The sequence below is a fragment of the Chelonia mydas genome, chromosome 8, assembly GCF_015237465.2.
Source record: "Chelonia mydas isolate rCheMyd1 chromosome 8, rCheMyd1.pri.v2, whole genome shotgun sequence".
Lineage (NCBI taxonomy): Eukaryota > Metazoa > Chordata > Testudines > Cheloniidae > Chelonia > Chelonia mydas.
Window position 1 is genome coordinate 83,539,561 of NC_057854.1, and position 19,135 is coordinate 83,558,695.

At 44.3% G+C, this 19,135-nt stretch overlaps 2 protein-coding genes across 7 annotated transcripts in view; one reads left to right on the forward strand and one right to left on the reverse strand.

The window, feature by feature from the left end:
* The window catches only part of ERICH3 (glutamate rich 3), a 64,810-nt gene extending 61,152 nt beyond the window's left edge, over positions 1–3,658 (forward strand). For all 5 annotated transcript variants that reach the window (XM_037907726.2, XM_043552702.1, XM_043552699.1 and 2 more), the window contains one exon: positions 222–3,658. The gene's annotated coding sequence lies outside the window, so the exon portion shown is untranslated. The remainder of the gene's footprint in view (positions 1–221) is intronic.
* An 8,811-nt stretch (positions 3,659–12,469) lies between these two features.
* LOC102939068 (serine/threonine-protein kinase TNNI3K) overlaps positions 12,470–19,135 on the reverse strand; it is a 165,698-nt gene continuing 159,032 nt past the window's right edge. For both annotated transcript variants that reach the window (XM_037906085.1, XM_007062560.2), the window contains 2 exons: positions 18,583–18,662; positions 12,470–13,934 (listed from right to left, as the gene is read on the reverse strand). In XM_037906085.1, the coding sequence (XP_037762013.1) occupies positions 13,858–13,934; positions 18,583–18,662 (157 nt within the window). In that variant the 3' untranslated portion in view covers positions 12,470–13,857. The remainder of the gene's footprint in view (positions 13,935–18,582; positions 18,663–19,135) is intronic.

The window sequence follows — 19,135 nt, forward strand, 5'->3', positions numbered from 1 at the left end:
CGATGGAGGAAGTGAGTAAATGAGCAAGAGTGGTAGCCTCTGGCCATAACACTTCAACTGATTTTGGTATTATGGAGCTATAGCAGTAATCAGCCCGTATGTTTCTGCTTGCTACCTAGCTCTCTATGGACTTGTATGGCCCATATTATACTAGTAGCCAACCTCACAATCTCTAATGTACCTGTTTACCATACAACTAACACTTGCTTGATGTTTCCCAGAATGCTCTAAAGCTGGACATAATTATCTTGCCTTCAATACAATCCGTGGATGGGGGAGAAAGACACATCTGAGCATCCTCTGCAGTTCCTTCAATGATCTTATTTTAGTAACATTTTTTACAAATCACTGTAGATTTGTGTGGGTTGGGACATTCCCTCCCCGTCTCATTTTACTTGATGAGTAGCATAACCATCTGTTTGTTTAGTAGACCAGCTCCGGAATGTGCAACAGATAACTGAACTAAGCTCATAGAGCTCGTGTAGGAAATCATACTCCTTTATAATTATGACGACAATAATAATAAGGATCTTTCCACAGCTGTCATGTATTTATTTTCAAGCTACAGAGAATTCTTATATTGGTTGAACTGAAATTCCCCTGCCCCCAAAGAACACAGTGGGTTTGTGATGACTAGCTTGAAGGGAGGAGGAGGCTTGCTGGCACTTTATGTATAATAATAGAAAGTGCAAATGTACGTATGTATATAAAATTGTATATATGTGATTGTATCTCCCCCCCCACATTTTTTGCATGTCAATTGCATTTGTAGATTGTAAACTCTTCAAGACAATGGCTATGTCATCATGGATGTATATGTGGTTCCCAAGCACAATAAGGCCTGGATTCTGACTGGAGCATCAAGGTGGCATTGTAATGTAAATAGTAAATGACAGTAATAACAATAAGAAGCCCAATTCTGATCTCACACATTGATGGTGCCACTCGCATTGAAGCCAATGGGAACTGTGCTATCTAATGGAGGACAGAATTAGGGGCTGTAAGGGCAATTCCTTCCCTCTGTTGCATGCATCCATTAGTGGAGAAAATGGGCAATAGAGAGGAAATTTTTTTCCCTTCAACGTCCAGAGCAGCAGCTCAGGATTGGACTTCAGAGAGCATTAGACAGGGGGAGGAGCCAACAGGTGTTTGCACGTTGGCTGTGGCTCTAATGAAATCTCGTCAGGCCCCAGATCTTCACCTGTGCACACGCTGGGGTATAGAGCAGACAGTAGGTAGGCGTGCATACTGCCTTGCTGCTAGTGCTTAAAGGTGTAAAGAATGGCCCACCAGGCAGGCTCCTGCTGCTCCATGCCCACGCTGAGCCAGCCTCTGCATCTGGGTCCCATCTGTGTTTGACTACTGCTGAAGTGGTCACATAAATCTGACTGTGTTCTGCTGGCATTTCCAGCCAAGTTTGATTTGCTTCCTATGACCATTCACACAAGCAGATTTTGATTTGGAATAAAGTTCCTGCAAAGAGAGTTGTGCGTGCTTGAATGTCCATACACTTGAGCATTCACTCTGGGAGGGGTGGTTTGGCTATCAGTGGGCTTGGAAGTGGTCAGGAAGCAAGATCTGCACCACGTGACCTACATGACCAGTCACTTAGCATGAATAGCAAATAACATGATGCAATAGGGATGGTAAATAGCCCGCAAGCAAATCAAGGGCTGAAATGTTCTCCCAAACCATTCACCCACTGGCTGAATGTCAGAGAAATGAGGACCAGCAGGTAAGTCAGATACAGCAAAGGAGTCATTGTCATTGAAGAGATGAATGGCTGGGAGTATGTTGCTCAGCTCTACTCCACACCCCTGGCACCACTCTGCTTTGCCCTTGCTGGGGCTCCAAAGAGTAAGGCCAAGTTTTTTCCCCCAGCATGTAGCAGTGTTTGTGTGGAGTGAATGCCAAGTATTGTCTTTATGAGGCTTACTAAATGGCACCAACCTGTCTGAAATGTAGCTCCTAATATTTTTTTCAGTCACCTGAAGGCCATTGCCCCCGGAAGTCTGCTCTTGGATGCCATTTAGTAACAGGAAGACCTTGATTTTGTCTTGTCAGCATGGCCTGGCTCTGAGGAACAGTGCAGAGCTGCCCTGGCTCGAGGGAGCTCTGGGACCTACCAGGTAGGCTAAGGGTGTACTCCTGCTCATATTCCCTTTCTAGCCTGTGGCTTGCCTACCTCTGTGTGGCTGGCCAGCTCTATGGAGTGAGGTGGCGGTGAAGGTGGAATCATGACCCTGCCCAGGCTAGCCCCCTTGAGAGTGCTTTACATTCTCATGGATACAGGGAAAGAGCAGTCCCTACGCGAATGCTCAAGTGTATGGACATTCAAGCACAAGGCCACTGGAATTCTGCCTGGTCTTTACACAAGCCATGAAAGGGTCAGCTCCGTGTGCCATCCCCCAATGCGGGCCTGGCAGAATCTGATGCTAAGTTCTATGATGGTTTGTCCAGTGGGCTGGCATTTCCAGAAGCTTCACTCCAATGTAGAACGATACATAAATTGCAATCAGGGACCTGAACAAAATAACCGAAATATCCTTGGTCGACTGGGGCAAAAAAAAAAAAAAAAAAGCGATCAAACCCCAACAGTAAACCCCACAGCCAGCGGATTCCTTCATAGTGAAAATTGAAAAAAAGCACCGTAGTTTCCACATCCATTAAACAAGTATGCAAATACAAACTTTGGATTCAAAACAGCACAGGTGTAGGTATAAACCGCGGGCCCGATCCTCCTTTCACTTACCTTGCTGTCATCCAGTAGTAACGTGATGGGCGTGACTGGTGTTATACTGGCATAAAATTGGTGGAAGTGAGAGCAGAACACTTGGCAACAACTGATTTTTTTGGTTTACACACTATTAATCGGGCCACTCCCTTTTCAAAGCCTCACCTTTGAAGGCTTCTCACATTGGTGGCATCTGCACCAGTGAGCCAGGCTACATGCAGAATCTTTAAGAGCCCATGTAGGGCATGCATTCACAATTAGGCATTGCTAGTGAGTGCTGAGAAATGCTCTCCCCTCCCTATGGCCTCCCACACGCTGGGCATGCTACAAGGTTTATTTTCCATCTTAGGCAATGGAATAAAATCAAATGGATTTGCAGTGCTTCATTACACTGAATTATTTTGAGTTTCCACATGGGGTAATAAACGTAAACATGGTCAAATACCTTATGTTTGTTTTAATAGCTAGTTGGATTTGTGTTTCTGGGCCAGAGTCCCTAATATGCACTCTGAGAAAGAAAAATATCCAAGATAAATAATCTAAATGCATTTATTTTAGTAAAAAAGGAATTTAATGTGATTAAACAAAGAATAATGATGGATTAGCTTTGTATTTGTCAGTAATTTAAATTGAAGCACTGTGTCAAGTGAACCTGTACTGTACAATTTAAATCCTTATTCTTGTGCAATTTGTGTAGTACTTTGCTTTGAAAGCATGTACTTGAGTTGCGACCCTCTTGGTCTAGTTTTAATCCAAGGAATGTCCATAAAATTTGAAACAGTCTCTTCCATAGACCAATATGTTTTCAGATTTGTTCAATATTAACAGCACAGTAAATGGATAATATATGTTTACACCTTCTGCAGGTGAATAAATCTGGTATGTTAATTGTTCTGAATTAAAACTTTTCTTCATGGCCTTCCATTAAAGATTTTTTTGGGGGTGTGTGTGTGTGTGGGGGCATGTCTGCACACTCGTGTAGGTGCATAGACTCACATATTTGCTTTAGTCCACCTAAGTGATGCCATATTTCAGCCTGTGTAGCTGTTTGGATTTTTGGAAATATCTTCAATGTAAGATTACTAATAGTTAGCATTCATACAAGGGTCTGATCCAAAGCCCCTTGAGGTGGTGATCTTTCCATGGCCTGTAACTGGCTTTGGACCAAGTCTGATATATCTTCAAAGCATGGCTCATACAGTAACTAAGTCATCTTCATACTAACCTGTGATACAAGTACGCCGGACTGCTGAGCTTAGCCCCAGTTCCTGCCCCCTCGGTTATCCACAAACGGGATGAAAACGTATTACTTTTTTGAAATGATGATGAGTATTTTTTCGTTGGCAGGTTTTTAAAACTCTTTTTGGTGAACAGTTCTTTGTAAGCGTTCAATAGTTGAACGGGGTCGAGGACTTGTGATTGGTCAAATAAGTCACATGATACTTGTCACTGTTCTCCGATCGAATGAGTGCCCGAGTACTACACCTGTATTAAAAATGTGGTGGGGGTGAATATGTGGGCCGGGAACATTTTTATCCTAGGCCTGTTTGTGGCAAGCAAGGACCATAGGGACGCGAGCACGGCACACACAAATCCATTTATGTGTTCATGGAAAACTTGTTCCAGTGTTTCTCAGCTCTAGTATGTGCCATTATCCAAATTTAATGGACAGACCAACTAAAGCACGCAGGAGTAAATGATTTGCTTGCACAGCAAGTGTCAGGACTAGAACTAAGTCTGTGCTGAGTTCCCAAGGCCGCCCTGTCTCTTTGTCAATAGTTGTTTTACTGAACACAATGGGCTAGATTCACAAAGGGATATAGGTGCCTAATTGCCAGTTTAGGAGCCCAAAACTGGGATTAGGTGCCTCTGCTATTCACACAATCCCCACTCAACTGCTGCCTACCCTGTAGACATCAAAGCTCAATGAGTCCCTATGTTGTGTAGTAAAAGCTCCCTAGGCACCTGTGTTTCTGTCTCTGAGCATGTGCGCTGCTGCCTCACTCTGGGCATCTGGATGCCGGTCTCCTGCCGAAGCCCCAGAACCATTTACAAACCAGGGAAAGAGAGGTGCTCAGCCACCTAATTCACCTGCAGGGCCCACTCCAGCAGGTGCACTCTGAGTGCACCTCACGCCACACAGAAGAGGAGCAGGAGGACCTCCCTCTCAACCTTTAGCCCAGTGGTTAGGGTACTCCCCTAGAGAAAGAGAGCACCTCCCGCCAGCCTGGATTCAGGTGTTGAACTCTCTGAAACGCAGGACCCTGTTCCTCAACATCTCCCATTGGCTAGCTTAGGTTGGGGAGCCACCTAGCCTGTCTCCCTCCATTCACTGTAGAGGAAGCCTGAGCCCTAAGTCAGGCTTTGTGAATCCAAGTGATTTGCTAGGCACCTGTAAGTTAAGGATTGAGATGCTGCATGTCCTAACACATATGTCCCTTTGTGACGCTAGCCCAGAGAGTGAACGCTTATAAGGCAATAGTAGTTTGGGCTCATTCGGTGAGTGCTAGAGTGATCTGCAAACCACACCAACGTACCATTAAAGAACACTCTTGCTGTGCAAAATGAAAACAGCTAGAGGTGTCATCCTCTTCCCTGCTCTGGTCCTTTTATGGTAGGTAAATTTCTGGGCAGGTTGGGGTGGCTGCTGTACCTTAGAAGGCTCCTAGTGTTGTTACATTGTGGGTCTCTCTAGCCCCTGGCACAGCCAACAATCAGGAGGGCACAAAACTGGCTTAAAGCCACCTTGCCACCCTCCCCACTTTTTCCCCAGACTGCAAATTCTCTAATTCTACCTCAGCACAGAATCTCACCCAGGTAAGTTCTCAATTTACTGTCGAATCATAGAAAATGTAGGGCTGGATGGTACCTTGAGATGTCAAGGCCAGGCCCCTGTGCTGAGGTAGCACAAGGTCACTCTAGACCATCCCTGACAGGTGTTTGTCATAGAATCATAGAATATCAGGGTTGGAAGGGACCTCAGGAGGTCATCTAGTCCAACCCCCTGCTCAAAGCAGGACCAATCCCCAATCAAATCATCCCAGCCAAGGCTTTGTCAAGCCTGACCTTAAAAACTTCCAAGGAAGGAGATTCTACCACCTCCCTAGGTAACGCATTCCAGTGTTTCACCACCCTCCTAGTGAAAAAGTTTTTCCTAATATCCAACCTAAACCTCCCCCACTACAACTTGAGACCATTACTCCTTGTCCTGTCCTCTTCTACCACTGAGAATAGTCTAGAACCATCCTCTCTGGAACCACCTCTCAGGTAGTTGAAAGCAGCTATCAAATCCCCCCTCATTCTTCTCTTCTGCAGACTAAACAATCCCAGTTCCCTCAGCCTCTCCTCATAAGTCATGTGTTCCAGACCCCTAATCATTTTTGTTGCCCTTCGCTGGACTCTCTCCAATTTATCCACGTCCTTCTTGTAGTGTGGGGCCCAAAACTGGACACAGTACTCCAGATGAGGCCTCACCAATGTCGAATAGAGGGGAACGATCACGTCCCTCGATCTGCTCGCTATGCCCCTACTTATACATCCCAAAATGCCATTGGCCTTCTTGGCAACAAGGGCACACTGCTGACTCATATCCAACTTCTCGTCCACTGTAACCCCTAGGTCCTTTTCCGCAGAACTGCTGCCTAGTCATTCGGTCCCTAGTCTGTAGCTGTGCATTGGGTTCTTCCGTCCTAAGTGCAGGACCCTGCACTTATCCTTATTGAACCGCATCAGGTTTCTTTTGGCCCAATCCTCCAATTTGTCTAGGTCCCTCTGTATCCTATCCCTGCCCTCCAGCGTATCTACCACTCCTCCCAGTTTAGTATCATCTGCAAATTTGCTGAGAGTGCAATCCACACCATCCTCCAGATCATTTATGAAGATATTGAACAAAACCGGCCCCAGGACCGACCCCTGGGGCACTCCACTTGACACCGGCTGCCAACTAGACATGGAGCCATTGATCACTACCTGTTGAGCCCGACAATCTAGCCAACTTTCTACCCACCTTATAGTGCATTCATCCAGCCAATACTTCTTTAACTTGCTGACAAGAATACTGTGGGAGACTGTGTCAAAAGCTTTGCTAAAGTCAAGAAACAATACATCCACTGCTTTCCCTTCATCCACAGAATCAGTAATCTCATCATAGAAGGCTATTAGATTAGTCAGGCATGACCTACCCTTGGTGAATCCATGCTGACTGTTCCTGATCACTTTCCTCTCGTGTAAGTGCTTCAGGATTGATTCCTTGAGGACCTGCTCCATGATTTTTCCGGGGACTGAGGTGAGGCTGACTGGCCTGTAGTTCCCAGGATCCTCCTTCTTCCCTTTTTTAAAGATTGGCGCTACATTAGCCTTTTTCCAGTCACCTGGGACTTCCCCCGTTCGCCACGAGTTTTCAAAGATAGTGGCCAATGGCTCTGCAATCACATCCGCCAATTCCTTTAGCAACATCGGCCAATTCCTTTAGCAACCTTTGTCCAACCTGTTCTTAAAATCCTCCAATTATCAAAGTCTCTGTGATAGCAATTAAGTCATAATTTAGCTTATGCACTAATATTTCCAGTTCTTCTTGTTTATCCCCTCTACCCCTTGCATTTGTGTATACACATCTAAGATGTGGAGCAGATTCCCCCACTTGTTGCGTCTATGACCCTAGTGTAAATTTCCATATTCTCCCCGCACAACCTCTAGCCTCCCCCTTTTTTAAATGCTTACCTGTGGACTTTTGTCACCTTTCCCCTTTGAACCTCATGTAAAACCCTCCTTGATAGGTCGACGAGTTGGTGTCTCTTCCCCATTTTAATCAGGTGGTCCCCATCTCTTATCAACAGTCCTCATTCACAGAACAGCATTCTGTGGTCACGGAAGCTGAAGCCCTCCTGTCAACACCATCTGCACAGCCATGCATTCATCTCCAGGATTCACGTGTCCCTGCCTGGGCCCTGACCCACAACAGGGAGGATGGATGAGAATACCACCTGTGCCCCCCAGCTCCTTCGCCCTTGATCCCAGAGTCCTGCAGTAACTGCTGCACTGCTCAATGGCATATCTGGCATTATACCAACCATAATGGGTGACATGGCAGAAAACATGGTGTTTCAGGTGCATGCTGAAGCTGAGCATGCGGAGCAAGAGTTTCTGTTACAGCAAAATTCGTAACGAGATCCAATTACATCATGAGTAAAAGTTGAAAGAAAAGGTGCCATGAAATGCTGGCAAAACCCATAGAAGTCAGAGCCATCCCTTGGGTAGGGTGAACCAGGGCAACCACTCCAGGCCCCGTGCTTTGGGGGGGCTCCACGGGCCGGTGCGATTGGGCAGCCCGGTCAGTCCCGGAAGAGATGAATCTGTCACTTCTGCCCCAGGCCCCGGACTCCCCTAGGGACGGCCCTGACAGTAGTTCCCATGCTGGTGAAAGGTGTGGGGCAGATGGGAATTCCTGTGAACTAGAATAATATTTTAGTGATTGTAGGAAGTTGAGAACCAAACATTGCATTATTAAAAATACTTGAATTATTTATAAAGCTCTCTTCTAAACCTTATTTTTGCCATTAAGGAAATGAATGGTGAACTATGTATTAAACTGCTGTACACCAGGGTGGTGACGTAAGTTCCTTTATCCATTTTAAGGCTATATATTTACCCAAATACTGTAATTCACAAATCGAGATGTAAATATCAAACCGTTACATTAAAATAAAATCCTAAAGCAGACTAGTCAGTTTCTAAGCTCTGAGCATACCAATGAAATCATCATCCTATTTTTCTGTCTGACAGTGGTCACTACTTTGGTATCTAAATACATTGTTTCTAAATCAAAGGCGCTGAGCCAAATTTTGGCTAATCATTATGGCTCTTGATGAAATTGATCCTTTCCAATTCAGATCATCATTTGACATTTTTTTAAGCCTGCTCCACTGGCTGTAAAGATGGCTGGTTCAGATAAATTCAAAATGTGGATATATCAGGAATCCAGGCAGATAGAATTTTTATAAGAAAAGCAAACAGGTGAAAGTACAGAATTTTGTAAAATGTTATCTATACGCTCCCTTGCTTACTTGTAGTTGGGTCACAAAGGAAACCTGAAGGACACATTTAGGAGGAAACAAATTAGGTATAAAAAAGACTAATGATTAGATGAAACATGAGACCATCAAAATATTTAACTGTGTTGCCACTGGCATAACTCATCCCTGGCTCAGCAAAGACATCTTCAGCGTTCGCAAAAATGTCAGTGGACAATGGCTGTGTACTTCATACTTACCGTTGCTGGCTTGCACCTCTGAAATTGAATCTGTGTAATTTGCCAGTGTTAAACCCCAGCTGTGAATTTCATGTTTTGTATGCAAAAAGCCTGTTTGAATTCCAACAACCGGCGAGCATGATTACACAAGCCTGTGTCGTCACGCGTGGGAGCATAATGTGGTGGGCTTGATTTTTTGGGGTGTTGTTTCTATTTCCTGAACAGGGAACAGTCCATTGACGTTAATGGAAACATTTATCTTATATGGAATATCTAAAGTGCACATGATGAAAGGAAAGTTTTTATTTCCGATTTGTGCTATGTCTGCTTGTTCCTTTATCAGTTTTTAATGTGGATCCTCTGATAACTATTTGATTATCATTCATATAACAATTTATAATATTGCTGTAGCTACTATGGACTGGATGGTCTTGAAAATAAGCTAATTTATCTCAGTAGGGTCTCATCCTTTATAAATATTTCAAACAACTGAGTTCTCTGGGTTTTTCCAGGAAAGGTACATACTAATTTGGCTTCTGGAGCATGTTCTAATCAGTATTTCAATTTTGCAGAATTGCCATTTGTATTAATAACTGATCACTATGTTTTCTCCCCTACGGCCTGATGTTTTGTCTATAGAGATCAATTAACAGGGAGATTGTTTTCTTCAAGTCCCAGTTATTTTAATTACTGGTAAAAACTGTTTGCTTTGCATAGATTTGATCAGTTGGACTTGTCTAATGTGTTACATTTCAAAATATTAAAGTTTGCTTTTGTAGACTTTCAAAATTACTTTCCTGATACTAGCCAATATCCCCAAATAACACATTGGGGCAAACTGATGAAAGTTCTACAGATCAGCTAGCAGCAGTCACGTAGGGCTATTAGAAAAAAGGACTCATCAAGGCAAATGGACTTTGTTTTTTTTCTAATCCAGATTCATTTCCAGATTTGACATGGAGCTATTATATTAATGGAGGGTCATCAAGCATTTGCTGCAAGTTAGTGGAACATACAACACTGACAACTTTCACATCTATTGGAAAACTATTGGATGCAAGAACAGAATTTTCAGATGGGACTGTGGGTTCATTTACCACAGTATCCTGCCTACTGCACTGGCCAGTGCAATTATTTGATACCTTAAAGCAGGGTTCTCAATCTTTTTCTTTCTGAGGCCCCCCAAATATGCTATAGAAACTCCATGGCCCACCTGTGCCACAATAACTGGTTTTCTGCATATAAAAGCCAGGGCCAGTGTTAGGGGGTAGCAAGCAGGGCAATTGCCCAGGGCCCCCACGCCACAGGGGGCACTGTGAAGCTAAGTTGCTCAGCCTTCTGCTTCAGCCCCAGGTGGTGGGGTTCAGAGCCCCAGGTTTCATCCCCGTGCAGTGGGACTTTGGCTTTCTGCCCTGGGCCCCAGCAAATCTAACACTGGTCCTGCTTGCGGCACCCTGGGGGGCCCCAGGTCCCTGGCTGAGAACCACTGCCTTAACGGAATGTGATATCGCTGTATTTACTCCCTACCCTCAATATCAGCCCACCTCCATAGTACTCCTGGGCAGTTTTATAATTAAGCAGTGCCCTTCCAGTTTCCCTAAGAGAAACAGCACCTTCCTGCTTTCAGCATCCCCTTCCCTAATGCCCTCACTCATCCCCAGTACTGCTTTCAGCATCCCCTTCCCTAATGCCCTCACTCATCCCCAGTACCACTTTTGTGTCTGGACAAAGGCATTGCCGCCCATCCCTTGAGAAACCCTTTCATTTCATTTTCAAGGGTTTGTTTTTCACTTTTTGGTTTTTTAATAAAATGGACGTACACGTCAAAATGAAATGTCATTTTGAACTGAAAATTCAAAACGTTTAATTTTGAAAATGGCAAAACAACATTTTTCAGCTTTTGGATCCCCCCCCACCCCCTGACCTTCCGCAAAATTCAGTGAATCTGACACAAATTTGAAAATGTTTCAATCTACCTAAACATGCATTTTTTTGGCAAAATTTCGCCCAGCTCTATCTCTACACTATATATGCTTGAATGACTCTGTCTGGAAATGTTTAGTGCAGACACTGCCTTTCTCCCACCTGTGCTGTAGCCCTCCCTACAAGAGGTTAGGATAGACCATGCACAGGTGTTACCAGCGTGTTGTCTAGCCCTCCTCCAAGCAGGGAGCTGCACCGGCTCTGTAGCAGTGGCGAGAGCATCTCTAGAAATGTTCAATATAGACAAGGCCTGTGAGCAATACAAAGCCAATGACGTATTGATTTCACAGTCTTTTGCTGGGACGGTTAACAGTCTCTTTCTAGCAATAGACAAGGCCGAAGACTTCGTGCTCTTTTTATTAGTTTTTATCAGTGACTTTATGTAGCACTGACCACATGAGGGCCTTGACTCACTACTAGGGCCTACCAGCGACAGCTGTGGGCCGGTCGTCAGTGGGGGTCAGTCCTTTCTTTCCTGACTAGTCCAGAGGATGGTTCAGTGCACTTACTCACCTTCTGTGGGGTCACATACATGTCACTGCTCCTGTTCAGCTGTGAGATATTCAGGGCTGCACCGTGGCAATACTGTGCTGACGATGCTCAGCTCTGCCTGTCATTGGATCCAGAGTCCACAGTCTCATGGCTTTCCCAGCGTCAGATTGGGACAGTGATCTGGATAGAAATGAACTAGCTCTGACTCAGCCGAGATATGGCAGACGCAATGCAGGTTGGCAGGCAGGAGGATTAATGAGTAAGAGGAGCAGAAGCTTTCTGATTTCGGCTTAGAAAAATGTCTCAAAGAGGTGGTTAAAAGTGAGAGCAATGCTTTGTGGGCCTGCTCCTGCTCCCATGGGGAAATCAATGTAAAACCAGCTAGTAGCTACAATACGAGCAGGAGGTCATGACCTCTTATGAACACAAACTGCATTGGTTAGCTGTGAACCTTCATGCCCCATGAGAATTATGACGGGGAGTGACGCCACTCCACCTCTTTCCTTGTGATGGGGTGTGTGTGTGTGTGTGGGTCCTAGGCAGAGAAGCTGCTGTCTTGATAGAGATACCCAGGAGTAGGTGTGCCAGGTTTAGAAGTCTAGAGGGGGCTAATCAGCTATCTGTTCCTGGTGGAGAAGGGCTTTCATTTCTGTGGAGGGAAATGCTATTCTGACAATTAATCCTCTTGATGAGGAGCTGGATTCTCAACAATTCTCTATATGACTAGCCGTAACATTTATATTTACCTAATTGGTTTGTTTCCTGTAAATGAAGCCTCAGCCTTTCACAAGCCAAAGGAGTTGCTCAGGGGATGCCTTGGGGCTGAGAGTGAGGGAGGGAAGCCGCATTCTGAAGATGTTAATATTTCAGTTTAGTTTTTCCCCAGAATGCATCAGATAACTCTGAAGTAAAACAAATAATAAAACACTGCGCCCCCTACAAAGCTCTCCAAGCTAAACCATCCACATTTTTATTGCTACAGGATCCTGAAACTAACAACATGCAGAGAAGACTCGAGTTAATAAAATTTATTACACATTTATAGACCAAATGCTATAGCACTTACAATGCCTAATCACAGAGCTCAAAATCAGAAACACCAGTCATGAGAAACAAACCTACAGAATATTCTCAGAAAACCACAAATCTTGAACATGAGTTTCTACTCAGCCTGACAGTTATATACTCTAATGCTGCTAAGAAAAAATATTATAGCAACACAATCTCTCTGCTAAATTTTATTTTCCAAACAATACAAAATAGTTACTAAAGGATTTAACTTTGCATTAGCTTCCAGAATAATAGTTCAAGTTCTTTTTCTTTCTTTCTGTGTGTGTGTGTAAGTAATAAAAGGGGGTTCCTGGTAATTAAAATTTTGTCATAGAACCAATTGACTTAACCACTTGCTATGAAAACGCTGGAACCCAATACTAATGTGTGTAGAGTCACTAGATGGCACTGTAGAGTAGTCTTGCTTTGGATGGGTGAAAACGTAACCTTTTGTCTTGCTGCAAGGTTATTACATTTGTGACACAAAAATTTTATATGGCTACATTAAACTTATATGGGTTGGGGTTTAGTTTCTTATCTCTCTCTAGCTGGTTACATTTTTTTTTAACATAAGCATAAGGGAACTAGAGAGCATTTTCTATGTAATTTGAGGATGTAAGGCACACAACCTGAAGTAAAAAGCAGATATGAGAAAAAGTCTGTTCAGAAGCCAATTAGGACAGTCAGCTAAGGATTTCTTCATTCTCATACAGAGGGTTTAAAGCATCCAGGACCTGGGATTGAGAAGAACTACAGGACTGAGGGCCTGGAGAACTACAGCTGTGCAACATACGGAATTGGAAAACTGGAAGTTTCTAAACAAAGACAAACCCTAAAAGAAAATAAGGAAACTGTTTGGAAGCTGGAACAATATTGGCTGTGCTGTGTCCTGTTGTGGCTTCAGGAATTATGAGCTGATTCTTTCCTGTGATTCCGGCTGGCTTTGTTGCTACTTTGTTTGTATCAGTCGGGAAGTTTATGATATCTGCACAAGCCTTACTGCAGTCCAAAGTAAAACAACTTGCCCTAGAATTCTGTAACTTTTAACAGATTTATTTTTGCTTTAATCTCTTTTTTCAAATTATTAATGTTCAAGTTTAAGGTGCACCATTCCTTGTGGGCATTTGCTTTTATTAAGGAAAGGCAGATGTGCACCACCAGAAAACCCTAAGCATGCTGGCAGGAAAAATAAGTTACAGCATAATTTATGATAGAAATAGTCACCGTCAGTAAATAAGCCAATTTAGGCATCTTTGGTGTAATGTATGATGAGTGGGAGCTATGCTGACACAGTAAGAATTGCTGCTGTCAGTTTATGGGGAATCTCTCTCCAGGTAGATGGTTCATGCTGTCAGCTGCTGTCTTCAAAGCTGCCACTATTACTGCAGGAATGAAATCGCATAGAACTCATGGGATCAGACACGTAACCTGCATAAAGCCGAGAGAAGTTCACGTGTTATTCACAATCACCTCTCAACATAGCAACACTTTTCTCCTTTCCAGCCAGTGACCGTGTCATAAAGATAATACGAACGTCTTTTTGAGATAAATAAGCAATGCACATGCTGATGTCTTTTTGCTGCCTACGAACCCCAAGTCAATATAATCTTCTGAGGAAAATTTCAGAAATAAAACACAAAGCCTGCAGACCCTATCATTCATGCAAGGAATTAACAGCAATCAGGCACAGTAAAACATCAATGATTGACACAAAACTTGAGTCCAAGTATTTTAATAATACAGTGTATGTTTTATAGTAAAATATCTTTTCTGACCTTTCAAATTGGAGTCCAAAAGGGCCAGAGTAAGCAGCCTGTTATGAATAATTCTTTTGCTTTAATTCTTGGAGGTTATCAAGAGGGGATCTACTGCCATTGCACTATATTTCCAATTAAGGTGAACTGGTTCACTGGCCAACAGTTATTGCTGTTCTTACGGCTCTGCTGTAACTTGTCTAAATCTGACCCAATCATCTCAAATTTCTGGCTCCTGAGGATTTATACAGCTCTAGTCACGTACCAGAAAAAAGTTAATACCCCAAATATTTTTTGGCAAAAGATAAAACATATAGTAAAGAAGGAGAAAAAATAATCAAACAAAAACCTGAACAGCTAAGCTCAACACCACTGCACTTTAGCAGCCTGGAGGAGAACGGGCCTACAGGGGCCTAAGCCAACTTTGGCTTTAAATTGATTTCGAGAATTTGAATGAGCACTAGGCGAGTGACCAAAAGAATAAGACCACAAGAAAGAAAAGTAGTTTGCGTTAAATGTGTAATGGCCTTGGAAATAGCCGTGTTATCTTACTGAAGTTGTGTGCTGATGTAACGGAAATATAGGAAACCTGGTTCTCTGGGTACCAGGCAAAGGGTTTAGCCCTAAAACTTTCTTTTGTATCTTTGCCTAAAGCCCAATAACCAGCGATAACATTACTTTTTGTTTAGTGTATAAAAAGCAAGGATTTGAGAAGTTTTATTGTCTTCCCCCTTTGAGTCACACCTTGACGGGAAGGAATCTCTCGGGCCTGGTTTTGTTGTGAGTATTTTGGCCAATGCTTATAACTGTATTGCTGCGAGGATATAAAATCTGTGTGGGTATGTGCTTGTATTGGCATTTTGGATGTAATTAGCACCACGTGGCCTTTGGACTAAAAAAGGAATACTTGTGTGGAGTCATGGTACGTCTTCATATACTTAAAAAGGAAATGATTTCCAGCCCAGCCCTATCTGTGGGCACGGCGGGGTTGGAATCAGTTTTGTAGACCTAGCCAAGCTATCCTTTATCTAGGTAGCTCAGGTGCCAGAGCAGTGAAGCCACACAGAGTGTGTGCTAGCCACCCAAGTTATTACCATGGTTCTGGGTTGGTGAGTACAGCCACTGCTGAAACCCATGCTGCTGTGGTTTCACTGCTCCAAGACCCAAGCTAGCTAGATTAAAGCTAGCTTGAGTACATCTACATTGCTGCCATCACAACCCTTGAGTGCAGTATAGACCAGTGGGCCCCAAACTTTTCACGGTCACGCCCTCCCTTATCCTTGTCTGTGCCTCCCTCCTTCCCAGGGCCGGGAATGTGGCCATGGCTCTTGGGGCGGGGGGTGGGGGGTCAGGACAGGGGAAAGCAGCCCAAGGCTGGGGCTGCAGATGGGGGCAGGGCTGGGGCTGGGAGAGGAGTTGTGTCCAGGGCTGGGAGTGGGGCTGGGGCCAGAAGTGGAGGCTGTGGGGCAGGCTGAGGCTGCGGGGCGGGGCTGGGAGCTGGGACTGAGGAGGGAGCAGAGTTGGGGGCGGAGCGGGGCTGGGTGGCGAAGTGGGGCTGGGTGGCGCTCCCACCCTGCCCCCTGTGGGGGCTGGCCTGGGTCCCTCCGCATTCCCCCCCCCAGAATGTTCCTCTGCATCCCTGTAGGGGGAGTGCCCCACAGTTTGGGGATCATTGGTATAGACAGATTCTATCACTGCACTCCACTGAGCTATCTAGCCACATAAAAGGAGAAACATGGATGGGTGAGAGCATTTCTAAGGCTCTTGGACACCTTAATCCTACTGACAAAAGGAAAAATATCCTCAAAGGCAGGTATACAAAATAAGGACACTTGGAGTGAGAGCAACACCTCTATTTTGCCCCCAAACCACTGCTTCATACCCAGGAAGAAAAGTCATCACCCACCCTTAGTGCCTATCATTTAACCCCTTGAGCGTGACACACTCTTCTATATGCAGTTAGGGGCAACAGAGCTGCCTACTGTGCAAACATCACTGGGATCCAAAATTCCTGTCCATCTGGACTTATGGCTGCTACTACACCGGTGAGTACAAAATGTCCATTGAATGCTTAAGAGATTAGTGCAGAATCAGTGTAACTGCTGAAATTTCCACTACTGAAGCCAAAGGCATGCGGGGCTTCTATACACGTGTGTAATAATTTACCTGTGATGTGGAAATTTACCTGTGGAGACATCACAGTACAGAGATGTACTCTAAGAAGACATGTGGCCTGCAGATTCCACCCAGAATTGAAAAGTCCCAAGATACTTGAATTCTGGCTGGTGATATGTGTGGCTGCGGAGCTGCAACCACAGGTCTTTAAAAAATTCTAAATTGCTCATTGTATTTTAATATAACTGTGGATTTTATGTACCTACCTATATATTGTATGGTTATGGTGCAAAGTGTTAATGCTTGTCACCAAAAAGGTCTTTGATCACTAGACAATCACAGACCTGGTTAAACCAATGGGTGTGCTCAGCACCCTTCATTCAGGATAAATGGAAGGAGCAATTTAGCCAATTTTACATAGCGATAGCTGGAAACAACAGAAGCCACTGCCCAAAACACTGGGCCGCATGGCAAGGCCTAAGCAAGAACCAATCCAGAGAGAATGACGGGTTTCCCTGGAACTGGTTGCAAATGTGTGGGCTAGGGGACAAGACTGTGTCCCCTAGCAAGATATGTGTGGCTGGAGAGGCAGGAAGTCAAGCAAGCAAGGAGGCAGTGAGAGAAGCAGTCATGAGTGTGGCCCTGAGATGGAGCAGAGAGACAGTCCTCCCTGGGCACAGAACTAACTGGAGAAGCAGCTTGTAAATTGCGAACAAGGAAACTGCCTGCTGTTGTTTGTTTCTACTGTGTTCAGGAAAACAGGGACTTTGTACATTCTCTGTAAATAAACTGGATTGCACCAACAAATATACCAGACTCCTATAATCAATTTCTGCACCTAATGAAAACAAATAAACCCAATTATTGGTTATGGGCTCAGGCCAGAAGGATGACAATACTATGAACCCTCCACTTACATTACACCTAGACTTTCAAAAAATGGGAGCCTAAAACCTGGCTCCGAACTCCATATTTTGGCACTTAAATAAGTGTGCACATTTTCCAACGTGCTGAGCAGCCAGCACCTGTCATTAAGGGACCTCAGTGGGAGCTGCTGAGTGCTCAGTACGTTATTTATTATTCGCGTTATTTCCCGTGGAACTTCTCAATGCTACTGCCATTGATAGCGCTGGTTCTTGAGAGCACCTCTGTGTTATCGACACAACCATTCTCTACTGCCACTGGGCTAAGGCTGTTTCTGGGCAGCACACTTTATTGTGACAGCGTTCCAGGTTTTACAGTTGTCCCGTGAACCCCCTCCCACCACTATGAGTAAGTGTCACATTTAAAATAAACAGTGAGAATGTCACACGTGGAGCCCTAATTTCTTCTCAGAAGAATCTGTTCTCAAGCCAGCCTGTGACATACCAGGATGCTTCTGACAAACTGCTGTACCACAAGAAGCGGCAACAAGTCGGAGGCACGTAAACTTCTTTTCCTTAAATGTTTCCATTTACTCTAGCACCATAAACCTGTTTTTACAAAAATCATTATTTTGTATTTGCACTACAGTAGTGCCCAGAGGCCCCAGTCAGGGCTCAGTGCACACTGGGCGAGGTACTCTACACACTTATAATGAACAGACAGCACTGGCCCCAAAGAGCTCAGGGCTAGATTTTTAAAGGTATTTAGGCCTCTAACTGCCATTGATTTCACTTGATACCTTTAATAAAATACCTTTAAAAATCTGGCCCATATGGTCTCAGTATATGACCAAAGAAAACAGGTAGCTACGACAAACAGCTACAAGGTAACGGTGTGACAATGGTGATTAGTTGTACTAAGCAGCTGTCACAGCAAATGCCTTTTCAAAGAATTTGTTGATGCCTTAGGTGACGATAGCACTGTATGCTTAAATGCATCTAGGAGGCCATTAGGGAACAAGTCCTCCTGCTTGTGTCTCCTTCAGCTCTAGATTTTAACCCCCAATGAATATCTGCCGGGGGACCTCCATGAGAAGGGAGCGACAATGCTGCAGAGGTGGCATTCCCCTCTACTAAGAGCCTTCCCCAAGAGCCACTGGAGCTTTGGTCTTCTTTGCCGACATGCTTTGGCCCCCGCAAGGGCTGATCATTTTCAGCTTGGGGTGAAAAATGCCTCTCAACACTCATGCCGCTTAAATTCAGAGGCAAGTACATCAGCTCCAAGGAAAACAAGTACAATTAAGCTCAGCATTTGCTGAAGACGAGAATTCTGCTTGGACTCACCGTTTCTGTCAATAGGCGGGTACTGGAAGTTCCTCCTCATGTCGTCCAAGGACAGGCCTTGAGAAGGGTGTTGACCAGTGCTGTAAAATTGACATGACACCTCAATTACAGTGACCGAAATGAGTTGCATTGGCTTTTCCATTAATAAACTTTGAGGCAAAAGACAGTAGCATGAAATATACTTGCTTGGATGTCCTGCTACCAGCATTCACAATAAAGCCTTCGGAATGAAGGGCTCTTATTCAGGATCATGAGTCAAACACATGTGCACACACCACACATTCCCAGAGTAACTCTCTCCAAATATGTTGTTTTGGCTTCACACTTGCTTGTAAATTGCTATTTTAGTAGCAATTCTAGGCATCAATATTTTATGCATCACTGCTATCAGGTTCCTGCAAATTAGTTTATCTGACAAAGAACATCCCCAAGCTGTCTTTCAGTGGTACTGACCACCACCACCACCACGCTGCCAGTGGGTTTAGTTATCCTCGATTGTCAAAAGCTATCAGGTAAAGACTGTCCTTTACCGGCTCATCTCAGATAACAGGCA